Source organism: Mobula hypostoma, chromosome 12 (assembly GCF_963921235.1).
Source record: "Mobula hypostoma chromosome 12, sMobHyp1.1, whole genome shotgun sequence".
In the NCBI taxonomy this organism is placed as follows: domain Eukaryota; kingdom Metazoa; phylum Chordata; class Chondrichthyes; order Myliobatiformes; family Myliobatidae; genus Mobula; species Mobula hypostoma.
The window spans coordinates 112,946,850-112,967,249 of record NC_086108.1 but is presented as its reverse complement, the minus strand read 5'-3'; the positions used below and the strand labels follow the sequence as shown (position 1 = coordinate 112,967,249).

Below are 20,400 nucleotides of genomic sequence, written 5' to 3'. Positions count from 1 at the left end.
GGATGCATGTTGGATAGAATTCCCCATGGAAAGAGGCCAGGACTGTGTCCCAACACCCGATCCACAGCCTTTCAGACAGGATCTCCTCATGTGCTCACCTCGGCACCTGGTAAACGGGACAAGGGATTCCACGCCCTTTGGGTGAAATGGTTTACACAAGCTTCCCTTTAAAATCTCTGCCAATTAAGTCTGCTCAGTGGCCACGCAGCACCTCCTGTACCTAATATAGAGGCCACTGTGTGTATGCCCAAGGACATCTGCTGCTGTAGTTCGTCCACTTCAAGGTTCAGCGTGTTCTGTGTTCAGAGATGTTCTTCTGCACAGCGCTGTCGTAACCACGTGGTTATTTGAGATACTGCCTTCCTATCAGCTTAATCCAGTCTGGCCATTCTCCTCTGACCACTCTCATTAACAAGGCACTTTCACCCACAGAACTGTCACTCACTGGATAATTTTTTTTGTTTTTCACGCCATTCTCTGTAAACTTAAGAGACAGTTGTGCATGAAAATCCCAGGAAATCAGTAGTTTCTGAGATACTCAAACCACCCTGTCTGGTACCAACAATCGTTCCATGGTCAAAGTTACTTAGATCACATTTCTTCCCTAATCTGACTTTTAGTCTGGACAACAACTGAACCTCTTGACCATGTCTGCATGCTTTTATGCACTGAGTTGTTGCCACGTGATTGGCTGATTGTTTGTTTATTTGCATAACATACGGGTATACCTAATAAAGTGGCCACTGAGTGTATGTACCATAATTATTGGTCTGTGCCCCAGGTAACTACCATAGGGTCAGATAGCACAGAGTCAGGCCCTTCGGCCCACCACATCCATACTGACTCTCCAGTACCGAGGTACACCAAACCCAATCCTCAGCACTTGATCTGCACCCTTCTCCGGCTTGGTGGCTCACGTGCTCGTCCAGATACTTGTTCAATGTGGTGAGAGTGTCTGCCCCACCCCCCTCTCTATTCAGATTTATTTATCTCATGTACATAAAAACAGACAGTGAAAAGCATTGTCTGCGTTCATAACCAACACCCCCCAAGGATGTGCTGGCGATGGCCCGCAAGTGTCGCCAACATAGCACGCCCACTATGTTCAGAATAACCACACAAGCAGCAACAACAACAAAACAAGCCCTGTTCCTCCCTCTGGCCCACCCGCCCACCCACTCACCCACACACATACACAGTCCTCTAGCCCCAGGACAGGCCATCTTTGGCCTCCAACCTCCTGTACTCACAGACACTGAGCCTTTGACTCAGGCAGTGAGTTCCGCATTCCAACCTCCCTCTGGCAGAAAAAAATTCCTCTTCAGACTTCCTCTAAGCTTATAGTCATAGTCATACTTTATTGATCCCGGGGGAAATTGGTTTTTGTTACGGTTGCACCATAAATAATAAATAGTAATAGAACCATAAATAGTTAAATAGCAATATGTAACTTATGCCAGTAAATTATGAAATAAGTCCAGGACCAGCCAATTGGCTCAGGGTGTCTGACCCTCCAAGGGAGGAGTTGTAAAGTTTGATGGCCACAGGTAGGAATGAGTTCCTATGACGCTCTGTGCTGCATCTCGGTGGAATGAGTCTCTGGCTGAATGTACTCCTGTGCCCACCCAGTACATTATGTAGTGGATGGGAGACGTTGTCCAAGATGGCATGCAACTTAGACAGCATCCTCTTTTCAGACACCACCGTCAGAGAGTCCAGTTCCATCCCCACAACATCACTGGCCTTACGAATGAGTTTGTTGATTCTGTTGGTCTCTGCTACCCTCAGCCTGCTGTCCCAGCACACAACAGCGAACATGATCGCACTGGCCACCACAGACTCGTAGAACATCCTCAGCATCGTCCGACAGATGTTAAAGGACCTCAGTCTCCTCAGGAAATAGAGACGGCTCTGACCCTTCTTGTAGACAGCCTCAGTGTTCTTTGACCAGTCCAGTTTATTGTCAATTCGTATCCTAATTCTCTGCTGTCTAGTTTTTGACATGGTCTGCATTTCTGCTGTACACTGACCTATCCTAATCCACTTCATCTCCTGTATCACCATGTGCTTCCCCCTCCCTCGTGTCTCCACGTTCCCCTAGAGACCCCCGTGTAACTGCGCACTCAGTCCAAGCGGCAGAGTTCAATTAGCAAAGATTGCCCTGTGTCGCAATGTTCCCGAGGCTGGTTTACATGCTGGGCGTGTTAGTAACCACATTTGAGAAACGTGGGAAAGCAGAGAGACATTGTGAATCCTTCAAAAGAAGCGCAGTTATCACATGACGAATCTTTGCTCGGGGAAAGAACTCACTAAATGCCAAAATGTGGAGCAGGTTACAGGGATTACAACAATATGTCCTGAAAAGATTAAAACTTAAATGAAATAGGTAGTTAAGATCTATCAGGAGAATCAAGTGTGAAACTACTCAAGGTAAAATGGTAAGTCAGTCCCAGATTGATTCAAGGCAAGAGGTTTGAGGAGGGAGTGCATCAATTTATTTAGAGTAAACCTAAATAATCCTCTATTCCAAGATGCAGAAATTGTGTGGAGCCTTTGGCACATTGGCCTTCATAAATCAAAGTTCAATAAGTTCAAAATTCAAAGCTGTGCTGATACAAAATATATAGATAATACTGAGAACATGAGTTGTAGAGTCCCCATTCAATTGCCTCGGTCCTGATTAGCTGCCCCTTCTGTTGGCAGGTTGAAAATTTTTGAAAGCGTAGTTCTCTTCTGATAATTTGTCAACAAATATATCAAAATAGACGCCATCTGCGAACCCCTAACAGCAGAAGAAATGAGAGCCAATAGAACTGAAGGGGTAGCCAATCAGGACCGAAGCAAGCGAACAGGGCCGTATATAAACACAAGCACTCTCAGATGTTCTATATTATTTTTTACTTATTAATTCAGAGGATTGAGTTATGGAGTTGTGATGTTATGTTGAAGTTGTATAAGACATTGATGAGGTGGAATTTGAAGTATTGTGTGCAGCAGAGGCTGAGGATGAGCCTGCTCCCAGTGAGATAAGGCCGGGTAAGTTCCTTTAATAAAACTAATTACCTTAGGAGCAGGCAATGGAGGCAGCAGTTAGAGCAGTCGAGTTCTCCGTATGCAGTATCTGGGAAGTCAGGGCGAGCACAATCGTCCCTGATGACTACACCTGTAAAAGGTGCTTCCAGCTGCAGCTCCTGACAAACTGAGTTAGGGAACCAGACATGGAGCTGGATGAACGTCGGATCATACGTGAGGAAGAGGCAGAAGTAGACGGGAGTTTCAGGGAGACAGTCACCCCTAAAAGTCAGGAGGCCGGTAGCTGGGTGACTGTCAGGAGAGGGAAGGGGAATAGACAGAATGAGCAGAGCACCCCTGTGGCTGTTCCCATCAATAATAAGTATACTGTTTTGGATACTGTTGGTGGGGATGACCTACCAGGGACAAGTTGCAGTGGTCGCATCTCTGGCACCGAGACTGGACCCTCAGCTCAGAAGGAAAGGAGGGAAAAGAGGAGAGCAGTAGTGACAGGGGATTGGATAGTTAGAGGGACAGATAAGAGGTTCTGTGGGAGAGGTCGAGAATCCCGGATGGTCTGTTGCCTCCCTGGTGCCAAGGTCCGCAATATCTCAGATCGAGTTCTCGGTATTGCCAGGAAGCAGGGTGAGCAGCCAGATGTTGTGGTCCATGTAGGGACCAATGACGTGGATAGGAAGGAGGAGGAGGTCCTGCAAAGAGAGTTTAGGGAGTTAGGTGCAAAGTTGCAGGACAGGACCTCCAGGGTTGCAATCTCAGGATTGCTACCCGTGCCACGTGCTAGTGAGGCTAGAAATAGGAAGATAATGCAGCTAAATACGTGGCTAAGGAGATGGTGCAGGAGGGAGGGCTTCGTGTTTCTGGACAATTGGGCCTTGTTCCAGGGAAGGTGGGACCTGTTCCGACGGGACGGTTTGCACCTGAACTGGAGGGGGACCAACATCCTTGCGGGAAGGTTTGCTGGTGCTGCTCTGGGGGGTTTAAACTAGATTTTCAGGGGGAGGGGAACCAGAGTGTTAGAGCAGATAGTGAGGTGGAGGAGGATAAAGGTCATGCGAGAACTGCAAGTATAGTGCATGGAGTAAAGCCAGATCTAACATGTAGAGAGGCTTTGAGGAAAGAGAAGCAGAATAAACGGTGTAAAGATAGTAAGATAGAAGGGCTAAAGTGCGTGTACTTCTAAGCAAGAAGCATCAGGAACAAAGGTGATGAACTGAGAGCTTGGATACATACATGGAATTATGATGTAGTGGCCATTACAGAGACTTGGCTGGCACCAGGGCAGGAATGGATTCTCAATATTCCTGGATTTCAATACTTTAAAAGGTATGGGGGGGGTGCTGAGGGGAGGAGGGGTGGCATTACTGGTCAGGGATACTATTACAGCTACAGTAAGGGTGGGTAATGTAGCAGGATCCTCTTTTGAGTCAATATGGGTGGAAGTCAGGAACAGGAAGGGAGCAGTTACTCTACTGGGGGTATTCTATAGGCCCCCTGGTAGCAGCAGAGATACCGAGGAGCAGATTGGGAGACAGATTTTGGAAAGGTGCAAAAATAACAGGGTTGTTATCATGGGTAACTTTAACTTCCCTAATATTGATTGGCACCTGATTAGTTCCAAGGGTTTCGACGGGGCAGAGTTTGTTAAGTGTGTCCAGGACGGATTCCTGTCACAGTATGTGGACGGGCCGACTGGGGGAATGCCATACTAGATCTAGTATTAGGTAACGAACCGGGTCAGGTCACAGATCTGTCAGTGGGTGAGCATCTGGGGGACAGTGACCACTGCTCCCTGGCCTTTAACATTATCATGGAAAAGGATAGAATCAGAGAGGACAGGAAAATTTTTAATTGGGGAAGGGCAAATTATGAGGTTATAAGGCTAGAACTTGCGGGTTTGAATTGGGATGATGTTTTTGCAGGGAAATGTACCATGGAGATGTGGTCGATGTTTAGGGATCTCTTGCAGGATGTTAGGGATAAATTTGTCCCGGTGAGGAAGATAAAGAATGGTAGGGTGAAGGAACCATGGGTGACAAGTGAGGTGGAAAATCTAGTCAGGTGGAAAATCTAGTCAGGTGGAAGAAGGCAGCGTACATGAGGTTTAGGAAGCAGGGATCAGATGGGTCTATTGAGGAATATAGGGTAGCAAGAAAGGAGCTTAAGAAGGGTCTGAGGAGAGCAAGAAAGGGGCATGAGAAGGCCTTGGTGAGTAGGGTAAAGGAAAACCCCAAGGCATTCTTCAATTATGTGAAGAACAAAAGGATGACAGGAGTGAAGGTAGGACCGATTAGAGATAAAGGTGGGAAGATGTGCCTGGAGGCTGTGGAAGTGAGCAAGGTCCTCATTGAATACTTCTCTTCGGTATTCACCAATGAGAGGGAACTTGATGATGGTGAGGACAATATGAGTGAAGTTCATGTTCCGGAGCATGTTGATATTCAGGGAGAGGAGGAGTTGGAGTTGTTAAAATACATTAGGATGGATAATTCCCCGGGATCTGACGGAATATTCCCCAGGCTTCCACACGAAGCGAGGGAAGAGATTGCTGAGCCTCTGGCTAGGATCTTTATGTCCTCGTTGTCCACGGGAATGGTACCGGAGGATTGGAGGGAGGCAAATGTTGTCCCCTTGTTCAAAAAAGGTAGTGAGGATAGTCCAAATAATTATATACCAGTCAGCCTTACGTCTGTGGTGGGAAAGCTGTTGGAAAAGATTCTTAGAGATAGGATCTATGGGCATTTAAAGAATCATGGTCTGATCAGGGACAGTCAGCATGGCTTTGTGAAGGGCAGATCGTGTCTAACAAGCCTGATAAAGTTCTTTGAGGAGGTGACCAGGCATATAGATGAGGGTAGTGCAGTGGATGTGATCTATATGGATTTTAGTAAGACATTTGACAAGGTTCCATATGGTAGGCTTATTCAGAAAGTCAGAAAGCATGGGGTCCAGGGAAGTTTGGCCAGGTGGATTCAGAATTGGCTTGCCTACAGAAGGCAGAGGGTCGTGGTGGAGGGAGTACATTCAGATTGGAGGGTTGTGACTAGTGGTGTCCCACAAGGATCAGTTCTGGGACCTCTACTTTTTGTGATTTTTATTAACGACCTGGATGCAGGGGTAGAAGGGTGGGTTGGCAAGTTTGCAGACAACACAAAGGTTGATGGTGTTGTGGATAGTGTAGAGGATTGTCGAAGATTGCAGAGAGACATTGATAAAATGCAGAAGTGGGCTGAGAAGTGGCAGATGGAGTTCAACCCGGAGAAGTGTGAGGTGGTACACTTTGGAAGGACAAACTCCAAGGCAGAGTACAAAGTAAATGCAGGATACTTGGTAGTGTGAAGAAGCAGAGGGATCTGGGGGTACATGTCCACAGATCCCTGAAAGTTGCCTCACAGGTGGATAGGGTAGTTAAGAAAGCTTAATGGGGTGTTAGCTTTCATAAGTCGAGGGATAGTGTTTAAGAGTCGCGATGTAATGATGCAGCTCTGTAAAACTCTGGTTAGGCCACACTTGGAGTACTGTGTCCAGTTCTGGTTGCCTCACTATAGGAAGGATGTGGAAGCATTGGAAAGGGTACAGAGGAGATTTACCAGGATGCTGCCTGGTTTAGAGAGTATGCATTATGATCAGAGATTAAGTGAGCTAGGGCTTTACTCTTTGGAGAGAAGGAGGATGAGTGGAGACATGATAGAGGTGTACAAGATATTAAGAGGAATAGATAGAGTGGACAACCAGCACCTGTTCCCCAGGGCACCACTGCTCAATACAAGAGGACATGGCTTTAAGGTAAGGGGTGGGAAGTTCAAGGGGGATATTAGAGGAAGGTTTTTTACTCAGAGAGTGGTTGGTGCGTGGAATGCACTGCCTGAGTCAGTGGTGGAGGCAGATACACTAGTGAAGTTTAAGAGACTACTAGACAGGTATATGGAGGAATTTAAGGTGGGGGCTTATATGGGAGGCAGGGTTTGAGGGTCGGCACAACATTGTGGGCCGAAGGGCCTGTAATGTGCCGTACTATTCTATGTTCTAGCTCTGGTCACCTAAAGGGCAAAGATACCAGTAAGTCTGAGAGGTGAATTGCTTGCCACAGTTCACTGGATACTTTGCAAGTTGCAGAGTTGCCATTTACACAACTGCATAAACCAACCAACACTGACAAGCACGAAGCTGTTGTTTTTGGCCCATACTCTGAGATCAATGTGTTGCACAATATCTCTTCTCAAATGTCATTACTAACTTATCTCTTTGTGTGAAGTGATTGCCTCTTAATTTTATTTAGTGAAACAGCATGGATCAGGCTCACCAGCCCTTTGAGCCGCACTACCCAGCAATCCCCAATTTAACCCTAACCTAATCGCGGGACAATTTATAATAACCAATTAACTTACTAACCAGTACGTCTCTGGACTGTGGGAGGAAACTGGGGCACCTGGAGAAAGCCCACACATTCCCCAGGGAGGACATACCAACTTGTGACGGAGGATGCCAGGATGAAACTCCGAACTCCAACGCCGCAGGCTGTAATACCGTCACACCACTTAAAAGTCCTTCCTCTGAACGTAAACTTCTGTACTTTTGTTTCTGATACCCTTCCCCTGGCTAAATAACTACGTATACCCCTGGTATTCTTACACACGTGTGGAATTCATTGCCACAGCCGGCTGTGGACATTAGGTCATTGGGTATAGTTATGGCAGAGATTGACAGGTTCTTGTTTAGTCAGAGCGACAAAGGTTATGGGGAGAAGGCAGGGGAATGGGGTTGAGAGAGTAAATATATCAGCCATGGTGGTATGGTAGAGCAGGCTTAATGGGCCAAATGGCCTAATCTTTCTTCTATGTCCCATGGTTTTACCTAGTCACCTATCAGTTTCCTTTGGTTGAGGCAGAAGACCCAGCATCTCCAATCTCTCCTCATAACTAAAGTCCTGCAATCCAGGCATCATAGAGTCCCAGAATCGTACAACACTACATCACAGAAACAGGCTCTTCAGCCCACTTCGTCTATGCCAGAGGGTTATTCTGCCTCGTCCCATTGACCCTGAGATTCGTTTTCTTGCAGGCATACTCTGTAAGTCTATTAACCAGAACAGAATTAATGAAAGACCACACCAACTGGGCATACAGCCTGTATGCTAAAAACAACAAACTGTGCAAATACAAAAAGAAGAAATAATAATAAATAAATAAATAAGCAATAATTTTCGAGAACATGAGATGAAGAGTCCTTCAAAGTGAGTCCACAGGGTGTGGAACATTTCAATGATGGGACCAGTGAAGTTATCCCCTCTGGTCCAGGAACCTGATGGTTGAAGGGTAATAACTGTTCCTGAACCTGGTGGTGTGAGTCATGAGACTTCTGTACCTTCTTCCTGATGGCAGCAGTGAGAAGAGAGCATGACCTGGGTGGTGGGGGTCTCTGATGATAGATGTTAGTAGGGAGAGCTTTACTAGAGATGGACTGGGCCATATCTACTACTTTTTGTATGATATTGCTACAATACAGAGCATTGGTGTTTCCATACCCGGCTGTGATGCAGCCAGTCAGTATAGTCTCCACCACACATGTACAAAAGTCTGTCAGAGTTTTAGATGGCACGCCAAATACTCACAAACTCCTAAGGAAGTAAAGGTGTTGTCGTGTTTTCTTTACGATTGCACTTGTGTGCTGGGCCCAGGACAGGTCCTCTGAAACGATTATACTGCAGAATTTAAAGTTGCTGACCCCCTCCACCTCTGATCCTCCAATGAGAACTGGCTCATGGACCTCCAGTTTCCTTTCTCTGAACTCAATAATGAGCTGCTTGGTCTTGCTGACATTGAGTGAGAGGTTGTTGCTGTGGCACCAGTCAGCCAGATCTTCAATCTCCCTCCTGTATGCTGATTCCTCACCACCTTTGATTCGGCCTGTGACAGTGGTGTTGTCAGCAAGCTTAGGAATGGCACTGGAGCTGTGCTTAGCCACACAGTCATAGGTGTAAATTGAGTAGAACAGGGGGCTGAGCACATAGCCCTGTGGTGCTCCTCTGCTGATGGAGATCGTGAAGGTGATGTTGTTGCCAATCTGAACTGACTGAGGAAATCGAGGATCCAATTGCAAAGGGAGGTATTGAGGCCAAGGTCTTGAAGCTTATTGGTGAGCTTTGAGGGGATGATAGTATTGAATGCCGAGCTGTTGTTGAGAAAGAGCATCCCGATGTTTGCATCTTTGCTGTCCAGAAGTTCCAGGCTTCTGCTGTGGAGCTGTTGTGCTAGGAGGCAATTTGGAGTGGATCTAAACCATTTCTTAGGCGGGACTTGATATGTTTCCTCAGCAGCCTCTCAAGACATTTCACTGCTGCAGATGTAAGTGCCACTGGATGATGGTAATTGAGGCAGGTCACTATATTCTTCTGAGGCACTGGTATCGTTGAAGCCTGGTTGAAGGAGGTGGGTTCCTGAGACTGCCGAAGTGAGAGGTTAGGGATCTCAGTGAACACTCCAGCCAGTTGATCAGCACAGGTCTTTAGTGCTCAGCCAGGCACCCTATCTGGACCGGATCCTTTCTTCTGCCTCTCTTCCTTCTTGAAGACTGGAGTGACGTGTGCAATTTTCCAGTCTTCCAGAACCATTCCAGAATCCAGTGATTCTTGAAAGATCATTACTAAATCCTCCACAATCTCTTCGCCACCTCTTTCAGAACTTTAGGGTGTACACCATCTGGTCCAAGTGATTTATCTACCTTCAGACCTTTCAGTTTCCCAAGAACCTTCTCTCTAGAAATGGTAACTTCACACACCTCATGGCCCTTGACACCTGGAACTTCCACCATACTGCTGGTGTCTTCCACAGTGAAGACTGATGCAAAATTGTCATTCAGTTTGTCCGCCATCGTTTTCCAGCAGTCCGGTATCCACTCTTGCCTCTCTTTTACACTTTATGTATCTGAAGAAACTTTTGGTATCCTCTCTAATATTATTAGCTAGCTTACTTTTTCGTATTTCATCTTTACCTTCCTAATGACTTTTTCAGTTGCCTTCTCTTGGTTTTTAAAAGCTTCTCAATCGTCTAACTTCCCATTAATTTTTGCTCTATAACGGTATATGCACTTTCTGTGGCTTTGACTACCCTTGTTAGCCACGGTTGTATCATCTTTCCTTTAGAATACTTTTTCCTCTTTGGGATGTATATATCCTGAGCCTTCTGAATTGCTTCCAGAAATTCCAGCCACTGCTGCTCTGCCATCATCCCTGCCAGTGGTCTTTTCCAATCAGTTTTGGCCAGACTGATCCTCTCTCATGGCTCTATAATTCCCCTTACTCCACTGCAATACTGATACACCTGACCTTAGCTTTTCTTTCTTAAGTTTCAGAGTGAATTCGACCATATTATGATCATTTACCCCAAGGATTCTTTTACCTTAATGTCTCTAATCAATTCTGGTTCATGCACAACACCCAATCCAAATTGCTGATCCCCTAGAGGGCTCAACCATGAGTTGCTCTAAAAGCCATCTTGTAGGCATTCTGGAAATTTCCCCTCTTGGAATCCCACAGCAACACGATTTTCCAAATCTACTTGCATATTGAAATCCCCCATGACTATTGTAACATTGCCCCTTTGGCATGCATTTTCTGTCTCCCATTGTAACTTGTAGTCCACATCCTTACTACTGTTTGGGGGTCTGTATACAACTCCCATCAGTGTTTTTTATCCTTGCAGTTCCTTAGCTCTATCCACAATGATTCAACATCTTCCAACCATATGTCACTTTCTTCTAGTGATTCGATTTAATTTTTTTTACCAACAGAGCAATGCCACCCCCTGTCCTTTCAATATAATCCCTGGCTATTAAGCTCCCAGCTATAATCTTCTTTTAGCCATGATTCAGTGATGCTTACAACGTCATACTTGCCAATCTGTAACTGTGCTACAAGTTCATCAACCTTATTCCATATACTGCGTGCATTCAAATACACCTTCAGTCCTGCATTCACGTTTTTCAATTTTGTCTGCCTTTTACATTTTAGCTCATCCTGTTGACTGCAACTTTGCCCAGTCATCAGCCTCTCCTTGCTATGAGTCTCGCTACATATTACCTCCATTTGTAAACCAACTACCTCACCTACAACGCTGCTGGCTGGTGGCGCAATGGCATCAGCGCTGGACTCTGGAGCGAAGGCTCCCGAGTTCAAATCGAAATCGGGCCACACCCTGAGCACGCTTTCCATCCGTGCCAGGTTGAGTGTCGAGCTAGCCACTTGGCTTCGTGAAAAAGAGAGTCTAGTCAAGAACGTTCATATCGTGACCCGGATAATAGAGTATAGGAGCAGGGATGTGATGTTGAGGCTCTATAAGGCGCTGGTGAGACCTCACTTGGAGTACTGTGGGCAGTTTTGGGCTCCTTATTTAAGAAAGGATGTGCTGACGTTGGAGAGGGTACAGAGGAGATTCACTAGAATGATTCCGGGAATGAGAGGGTTAACATATGAGGAATGTTTGTCCACTCTTGGACTGTATTCCTTGGAGCTTAGAAGAATGAGGGGAGACCTTATAGAAACATTTTGAATGTTGAAAGGCATGGACAGAGTGGATTTGGCAAAGTTGTTTCCCATGATGGGGGAGTCTAGTATGAGAGGGCATGACTTAAAGATTGAAGGGTGCCCTTTCAGAACAGAAATGCAAAGAAATTTTTTTAGTCAGAGGGTGGTGAATCTATGGAATTTGTTGCCACGGGCAGCAGTGGAGGCCAAGTCATTGGGTGTATTTAAGGCAGAGATTGATAGGTATCTGAGTAGCCAGGGCATCAAAGGTTATGGTGAGAAGGCGGGGGAGTGGGACTAAATGGGAGAATGGATCAGCTCATGATAAAATGGCGGAGCAGACTCGATGGACCGAATGGCTGACTTCTGCTCCTTTGTCTTGTGGTCTTAATCGGAAAGGAGACCAATCCTGACACCACACGCCAGACAAGAATGGCTGACTGTCTGGTGCGACACGCTAAAAAAAAATCCTCAACGCTATCACTCCAGTTTCCATTGCCCGCCAAGTTAGTGGCCGCTCCACTTGCACTTGGATTATTTTTATTGGCCCTTTCCAATGATCCCCTTTTGCTCGTTGGTTACTCCTCAACTCAGAGAAACTGCCAGGAAACTCTGCCTTTAAAATTTCAATCGCCACCTGATTGCTCTTTTTACGCACCCCTGATGTGAATTGTCCAACTCCAACACAGAGAAAACGGGCTCAAAGCTCTGCTTTTAAAATCTTGAATATGAACCTGACTGAAAGGTAGCTCTTTTCACACACTGTATCTTGCTGATTGGCTGCTCCTCAACTCAGATAAACTGTGGCGAAACTCTGCCTTTAAAATCACAGCCACCTCCCTGATTAAAAGGTAGCTCTTTTTACATACCCCTGGTATGGATTGTCTGACTCTAATCACTTTAAAATTAAACCGTCTCAGTATTAGTCATTTCTACCCTGGGAAAAAGTCTCTGTCTATCCATTCAATTTATACCTCTTATAATCTTCCACACCTCTATCAAGTCACTTCTCTTCCTCTTTTGCTCCAGAGGGAAAAGCCCTAGCTCGCTCAACCTATCCTCATAAGACCTGTTCTCTAATCCAGACAGCATCCTGGTAAATCTCCTCTGCACCTTCTCTGAATCTTCCATATCCATCCTATAATGAGATGACCAGAACTGAACACAATACTCCCAGGGTTTTATGGAGCTGCAACATTACCTCATGGCTCTTGAACTCAATCCCCAGCTAATGAAAGCCAACATATTGTGCACCTTCTTAATTACCCTATTATCAGATAGTTTTATAAATCCCACTGAGGCGACATATATAAATTCACAGGAGAAAAAATCTGAACCAGCTGGAAAAATGGGCTGAAAAAAATGACAGATGGAATTTAATGCAGATAAGTGTGAGGTGTTGCACTTTGGGAGGACAAACCACGGTGATTGGTAAGGCCCTGAGGAGTGTGGAAGAACTGAGGAATCGGGGAATACAGCCCCACATTTACTTGGAAGTGGCATAACATCGAGATAGGGTCATGAAGAAAGCTTTTTGGACATCAAAGTACTGAGAACAGGAGTTGTGTTTGTTGTGGTGAAGTTGTATAAAGTGCTGGTGAGGCCTAATTTGGAGTGTCGCGTGCAGTTCTGGTCACCTACTGACAGGAAATATATCAATAAGATTGAAAGAGTACAGAGAAAATTTCTCCATACAAAGAAACTCTGTACATTGTTTTGAAATCATTCATGTACCGTTCTCTGAAAAAGTTGGCAAATGTTCTCTTTTCAGAATTTATCGCAAGTTTAGGCACGTGGCAGTTATTTGAATGCAACGTGGTAAAACACTGTCTTTGACAACACGCGTTGTAGAGGTTAGGACTTCGGTCCCTGGGGCATAGGAGAATAAGGGGAGATTTTATAGAGAGATACAAAACTATGAGGGGTAATGTTAGGGTAAATGCAAGCAGACATTTCCCACTGAGGTTGGGTGTGACTACAACTAGAGCTGGTGGGTTAAGGGTGAAAGGTAAAATATCTGAGAGGAACATGAGGAGAACTTCTTCACTCGGAGGGTGGTGAAAGTGTGGAGTAAGCTGCCAGTGGAGGTGGTGGATGCAGGGTCGATTACAACATCTAAGAAAGAGTTTGGACAGGTACATGGATGGGTGGCGAGTGGAGGGCTGTGCTCTGGGTGCAGATCAGTGGGACTAGGCTGAATAACACTTCAGTGTGACCATGCGGTTCTGTGCTGTGTGACTCAAGAATACAAGTGTTGGAGGGGTCTGGGATGGCAGAGGGAGACCAGTCCAAGGGAAAACGTGCAAAAGGCAGACCAAATAGTCCGCATTTAGCTTGTGGTTCCAGACTATAATCAAGATTAGGGGTGCCACGGTAGCATAGTGGTTAGTGTGACACTATTACAGCTCAGGGCATTGGGATTTGCAGCTCAATTCCAGCATCATCTGTAAGAAAGTCTGTATTTTCTGCCCCTGTGTGCTTGGGTTTCATCTGGGTACTCTGGTTTCCTTCCACAGTTCAAAGACGTACAGGTTAGTCAGTGATTGGTGATTGTAAGTGGTCCTGTGATTAGTCTAGGGTTAAATTGGTGGTTGCTGGGTGACGCAGTTCAGTGGGCTGGAAAAGCTTGTTCCACACTGCACCTACGTGAAATAAAGGAGGGGAAGTAAAATGAGGAAATAAGTGGAAATGTTTTCATTCATTCCCAGGGACCTGAAGGACCTCGAGGGCATCCTGGGCCTCCTGTGAGTACAGATTCCTTTCACTCGCTGAAAGCATTATGTGGATTCTACTTCCCTTTCAATCTGTTTAAAGAGATTGCAATAAATCTGTCTATTTCATTCCAGGGCCTCCCCGGTGTCCCAGGACCTCTGGTAAGCAAGACCCACTCTCCTACTTGTCGTATCTGTATGGAGCTGCTTTGGTTCCAGCCAAAGTCTTGTGTTGAAAAGGGAAACTAGCAATGTCCCCGATCTGAAGGCTGTGCCAAGTGCCCCTCAGAGATATTATTTATTTACTTATTTTAGTTTAGAGATTCATCGCAGTAACAGACCCTTCTTGCTCAACAAACCTGGCTGCCCAATCACCATATACCACCTTCAGGTTCATTTTCTTGAGGGCATTCACAGTAGAATGGAAAAATACAATGGAACTGATGAAAAACGACACTCAAAGACTGACAAGCATGCCAATCGCCCATATGATCAAATAACCAACTAACCCATACATCTCTGGAATCACTCAGAGGAAACCCACTCGGTCACGGGTAAAAGGTACAAACTCCTTACAGACAGCAGTGGGGTTTGAACCTGGGTTGCTGATGATGTAACAGCGTTGCTGTAACCACTATACTGCCCCAACAGCATTATACGCACCAACACCTACTGCCAACAACCTTGACACCAGCTATCTCCAGTTTACAAATTAGTAGCTGCAACCCGTCAGGGAAAAAGGCAATGAGTTTCCCTGAGCAACACACACAAAATGCTGGAGGAACTCAGCAGGTCAGACGGCATCTATGGAGGAGAATAAACAGTCCACATTTCAGGCTGAGACCCTTTATCAGGACTGGAAAGGAAGGGGGAAGATGCCAGAATAAGAAGCTGGTGGGAGGGGAAGAAGGACAAGCTGGACAGTGATAAGCAAAGCCAAGAGAGGGTTGAAGAAAGAAGCTGGAAGGTGAAAGCTGAAAAAGGCAAAGGGTTGGAGAAGAAGGAATCTAATAGGAGAGGAGAATGAACCATGGAGAAAAGGAAGCAGGAGGGGCTCTCTCCTTCATTTTGGAATCTGCTGAAATGTGCAGGAATTAATATTTCTGCACATTCCGGAATGACAGAAAGAGCCCCAGAGGAATAATATTTTTGAGTTTGGTGCTATCAGCATGATGTGACTTGTGCACTGTAGATCCTTTCAAGGCATGCTTCACATATAAATCTCGCCATTGATGGTTTTGTGTAAAAACTCTCTGTTAAGATGAATAGTTTGAATTCTTGGGATGTTCTGGTTCTGTCCAAACAAGGACGCGTCGTAGCCGGTGGCCAGGAGTTTGTATTCAGTGGAGAAGCAGAAAGCATCGTCATCCATCTCACTGACAGGGAGTTTGCAGAGTTTCCACTCAGCAGCAAGGTGGCACAGTGGCATAATAGTTAGCACAAGGCTTTACAGTGCCAACGACCAGGTTCAGTTCCCGCTGCTGTCTGTAAGGAGTTTGTACATTCTCCCCGTGACCGCGTGGGTTTCTTCCCTGTTGTCCGATTTCCTCCCACGTTCAGAAGACGTATGGGTCAGGGTTAGTTGTGAGCGTGCTACTTTGGCACCGGAAGCGTGACGACACTTGTGGGCTGCCCCAGCACATCCCTGCTGATTTGATTTGATGCAAACGATGCCTTTCACAGTATGTTTCGACATTTCAATGTAACGTGACAAATAGAGCTCGTCTAATCTTCTCTGATGACATGTTGTTCTCCATGTCAATCAGCTGCAATGGGAATGGGAAAAGCAACAATGAGGCTCTTCATTCAGAATCAGGCTTAATATCACCAACACGAGGAAATCTGCAGAGGCTGGAATTTCAAGCAACACACATTAGAGTTGCTGGTGAACGCAGCAGGCCAGGCAGCATCTCTAGGAAGAGGTGCTGTGGATGTTTCGGTCCGAGACCCTTCGTCAGGAATGTACCTCTTCCTATAGATGCCGCCTGGCCTACTGCGTTCACCAGCATTTTTTATGTGTGTTGCTTGATATCACCAGCGTAGGTTGTGAAATTTGTTGTTTTACAGCAGCTCTACTTTGCAATACATTTTTAAAAAGAGTTGTTACGTTTTGTAACTTCAGAATATCAAATTAATTTGAAGGAAAAGACAGGACTGAGAGATGCGAGTATGTTAGTCTTGTTTTACTCTTAGCCGGGCGTATACATGTCACATGGTAGCGTGATGACATAAGCAATTCACGTATTTCTTACATACAACCCGGAATGAATTATTTAAACAATAAGAATGCTTTATCAAACAACACGTTTACAATATTATGCAAATACTACTAAAATATTAAATACACAATACTCCTCCCTGCTTAGCTATAAACTCCAACTCAATATAGAATGAATTTCAACTATATACACAGGATACTATATAATACAGCCACTATACAGACATCCACAGCACAGTAAATTTTAAATTGTCCCATTCAGGCTTAAAGATTTAATCACCATGGGGGCTTTCTTACTCTTGTGGAATAACGTCTTTCCTGACAAGGGGGGTCACTCTGCTTGGCAGGTGAGATTTGTGGCTGTGAAACAATCTGGGGCCTCCTCCATGGTGATTGTAGACAACGACTCTGAGACTGCAGGAAATGATTCTGACCACTCTGGACAGCTTCTTCCTTTTTCTTTTTCTAGTTTGTGCATCTTGATCTTGGGAAGGTGCATTTGGTTCACTGGAGTATTCTCTTAATCGTTTACAATCTGATCTCTCCTCTTGGTTTCCTCGTGCACATGATCTGACCAATCCTGTTTTCATATCTCCGTTGACTACTTTCTCTTCAACCTTCCATTCATCCATCTGTGCTTTGGTCTTTGAGTCTACTTTTACAAACAGCATTTTGTCTCCCACTTGAAGTTCACGCAATAATCTTAATGCACATAGAGTAGATTCTGGTTCTTTATACTCACAACAGCCGAATGCTTGCAAGTTTCCAGAGTGTCCATGAAACCTCTTCCAGCTTAAAACCAAGCCACATTTCAGAAGTAACTGTCTAAATAGCATATCAGAAACTTTCTCAGATATGTTACCTACAAAAACTGTTCTAGTCGGTCCACTGCCTTTGTCACTTTTACGCTTCCTCTGAACAGCATAGTCCTTCCATGGTTCAATATGCTTTCGAACCAGAGGCACAAAGATTGGTATCAAGGCCTGCTTGTCCTCCGTTGTGTAGAGGTTCATGGTGTACAGCATGGAGACAGTTATGGCATCATCCAGTTCTTTCCTTAATTCTTTTTCAGTTGACTCTGTTGCAGGGGATGTGGCATACAGTTGGTGATTGGATCTCCAATCAAGTTGTAGTGTTCTCAGCATGCAGACTAGTGCTTTTTTTGAAACTACAACTTGACTTTATAGCCTTTTCTCTTCCTTGTGCAGTCCATTTATTTTTTTCTGCCGACTTTGTTGCATTTTCTGCAAGTTTCACCTTTAAATCTGCGTTGGTCTGGTGTATGTGAGCCCCTGCCACAATGATAATGCTATTCGTTCAGCCAGTCATTTTCTGTTTAGATGTTGTAATTTTATTATGCTCACTTTCAGTTGCATCTCTGTCTGCTGTTTCCATTGATACAGCAATTTCAACTGCTCTTTTAAATGTAAGTTGTGCTTCAGTTAGGAACCATTCTTGAATATTTTTGGTAAGCTTCCACAAACTAAACAATCTCTTTGTGTATCATTAAGATCATCACTGAACTGACAACGCTCAAACAACTTCTTCAATTCAGCTACGTACGCTGAAATGGACTCCCTTTCCTTTTGATTTCACTTATGAAATCTAAAGTAAAAGGCCTAGGGTTCATCTCAAAACTTTGCAATTAGCCAAGGAAAAGGGGGGATGGGGCCTACCTTCTCTTAGAGATTATTATTTTGCAGCATAGTTGAGAGCTGTGATATGCTGGTCCAACCCAGCGGAAGTGGTTGAGGCAGGTTTGATGTTGTCATTTAAAGTTAAATTGGACAGCTATATGGACAGAAAAGGAATGAAGGGTTATGGGCTGAGTGCAGGTCGGTGGGAATAGGTGAGAGTAAGAGTCCGGCACGGACTAGAAGGGCCGAGATGGCCTGTTTCCGTGCTGTAATTGTTATATGGTTATAAAGTGTTCTGCAATCAACAATGGTTTTGGCTGAAAGTGTTCCTGCATTAGTTTCACAATATCAGCAAAGCTCATGGTTTGGTTGGAGCAGTCAAAATCCTAAGCAAACTTTATGCCTTTACTTGGTATTCATTTCTCATTGGCTATTTCATTTGTTTCAAAATACTGTTCAATTAGCTTAGTTTTCAGAATTAGATTTTTTTTATTTCTTACATCCGTTTTGCCAAGAGGGAGTAAAAATCTTTATCTTGCACCTCCATCGCTACGTACAAGCAATAAAGATGGGAAATGTGGGAAGATGTTGCCCAAACACTATGATTGTATACATAATTGTCTGTATACATGTATGTACAGTCAGATGTGCAACCAGATCAATGTGTATTGATCAGTCTGATGGCCTGGTGAAAGAAGCTGTCCCGGAACCTGTTGGCCCTGGTCCTAATGCTGTGGTACTGTTTGCCAGACGGTAGCAACAGAAGCAGTTTGTGATTGGGGTGACTGGAGCCCCTGATGATTATCTGGGCCCTTTTTACACACCTGCTGCTGTAAATGTCCTGAATAGAGGAAAAGTCACATCCACAGATGCACTAGGCTGTCTGCACCACTCTCTGCAGTGCCCAGCGATCAAAGTCAGTGCAGTTCTCGTACCAGGCGATGATCAGCCAGTCGGGATGCTCTCAGTGGTGAAAGTCCTGAGGATTTGTGTACTCAGGCCAAACTTCTTCTGCCATCTGAGGTGAAAGAAGTGCTGCTGTGCTTCTCTCACCGCACAGCTGGATGTACAGTCCAGGTGAGATCCTCGGTGATGTGTTCTCCGAGGACCTCGAAACTACTCACCCTCTCAACTACAGTCCCACTGATGTTGATAGGTCTAGCCTGTCTCCATTCCTCCTGTAATCCGCGATCAACTCCTTCATTTCCTCGACATTGAGGGAGAGGTTGTTTTCTTGGCACCACGGTGTCAGGGCATTGACTTCTGCTCATTGTTGGAAATAAGCTCCAAAACACCACAGACCTCTGGGCTGTACTGGCCCAGAATCTTGGCGTTAAATTACGTCACATCATGGCATATCACCCGCAGTCCAATGGCCTGTGCGAGCTGTTTTACTGTTCCTCAAAGGCTGCTCTGAGGGCCCCGCGATGGACCAGTGTTGTTATGATAATCTCCCCTGGGGCCTGCTGGGGCCGAAACACCTCTAAAAGAGGACCAGCAGCCCTCCACAGTCGAGTTGGTGTACGGGCAGCCACTACAAGTGCCGGGTGATTTTATTCCTGACATCACGACCATCTGGTTGGCATCTCAGCAGCGTTTCACTTCCTCAGTAAACTCAATTCTTCTAAACCTATTCCTATGTCTCATCATAACATGCAGCACTCTTGGGTTCCAGTTAACCTACTTCTACCTCAATTGCTTTTGTCCACCATAAAGCACATCGACGCTCCCCCGTTTTGGAATGGGGTGGAAAGACTTTTATTGTAGATAAGAAGGGTAAACCTGTAGTTCATATTAAACTGGTCCACCAAGACCTGGAAGGTTCCACTACCATACTTTATAGTTTACACTTTATTGTCGCCAAACAATTGGTACTAGAACGTACAATCATCACAGCGATATTTGAATCTGCGCTTCACACTCCCTGGATTACAAATATTAAATATTAAAAATATTAAAAATAGTTAAAATTAGTAAATATTAAAAATTTAACGCTCCTCTTCTGTTCGAATCTTGCGTAGAATACGTTAAGTTCGTCAGGAAGAGAAGCGCCACAGTTATTGATATTCCCAGCCTTTTCTTTGCGCCCAGTGATCTCATTTAGACCCTGCCGTAGTCTACTGGCGTCCGTTTGGTTAGCCTGTCCATACCCCCTGCATCATGACATGACGTTGTGAATGTCAACACACCCCTGGACAAGCCAAAGGCACCTGTTGGTACTCCAACCAAGGCCGGGCAGCTCCTACCAGCTCCAGATAGACTCACAATGCCAGTTTTGGTGAA

General features: G+C 45.1%; 1 protein-coding gene across 1 annotated transcript in view; it reads left to right on the top strand.

Annotated features, from left to right (window-relative positions):
* LOC134355274 (collagen alpha-1(XXIV) chain-like) overlaps window positions 1–20,400 on the top strand; it is a 530,134-nt gene that overhangs the window by 483,774 nt on the left and 25,960 nt on the right. Inside the window, exons 54-55 of the mRNA XM_063065074.1 lie at window positions 14,260–14,295; window positions 14,398–14,424. Coding sequence (XP_062921144.1) covers window positions 14,260–14,295; window positions 14,398–14,424 — 63 coding nt within the window. The remainder of the gene's footprint in view (window positions 1–14,259; window positions 14,296–14,397; window positions 14,425–20,400) is intronic.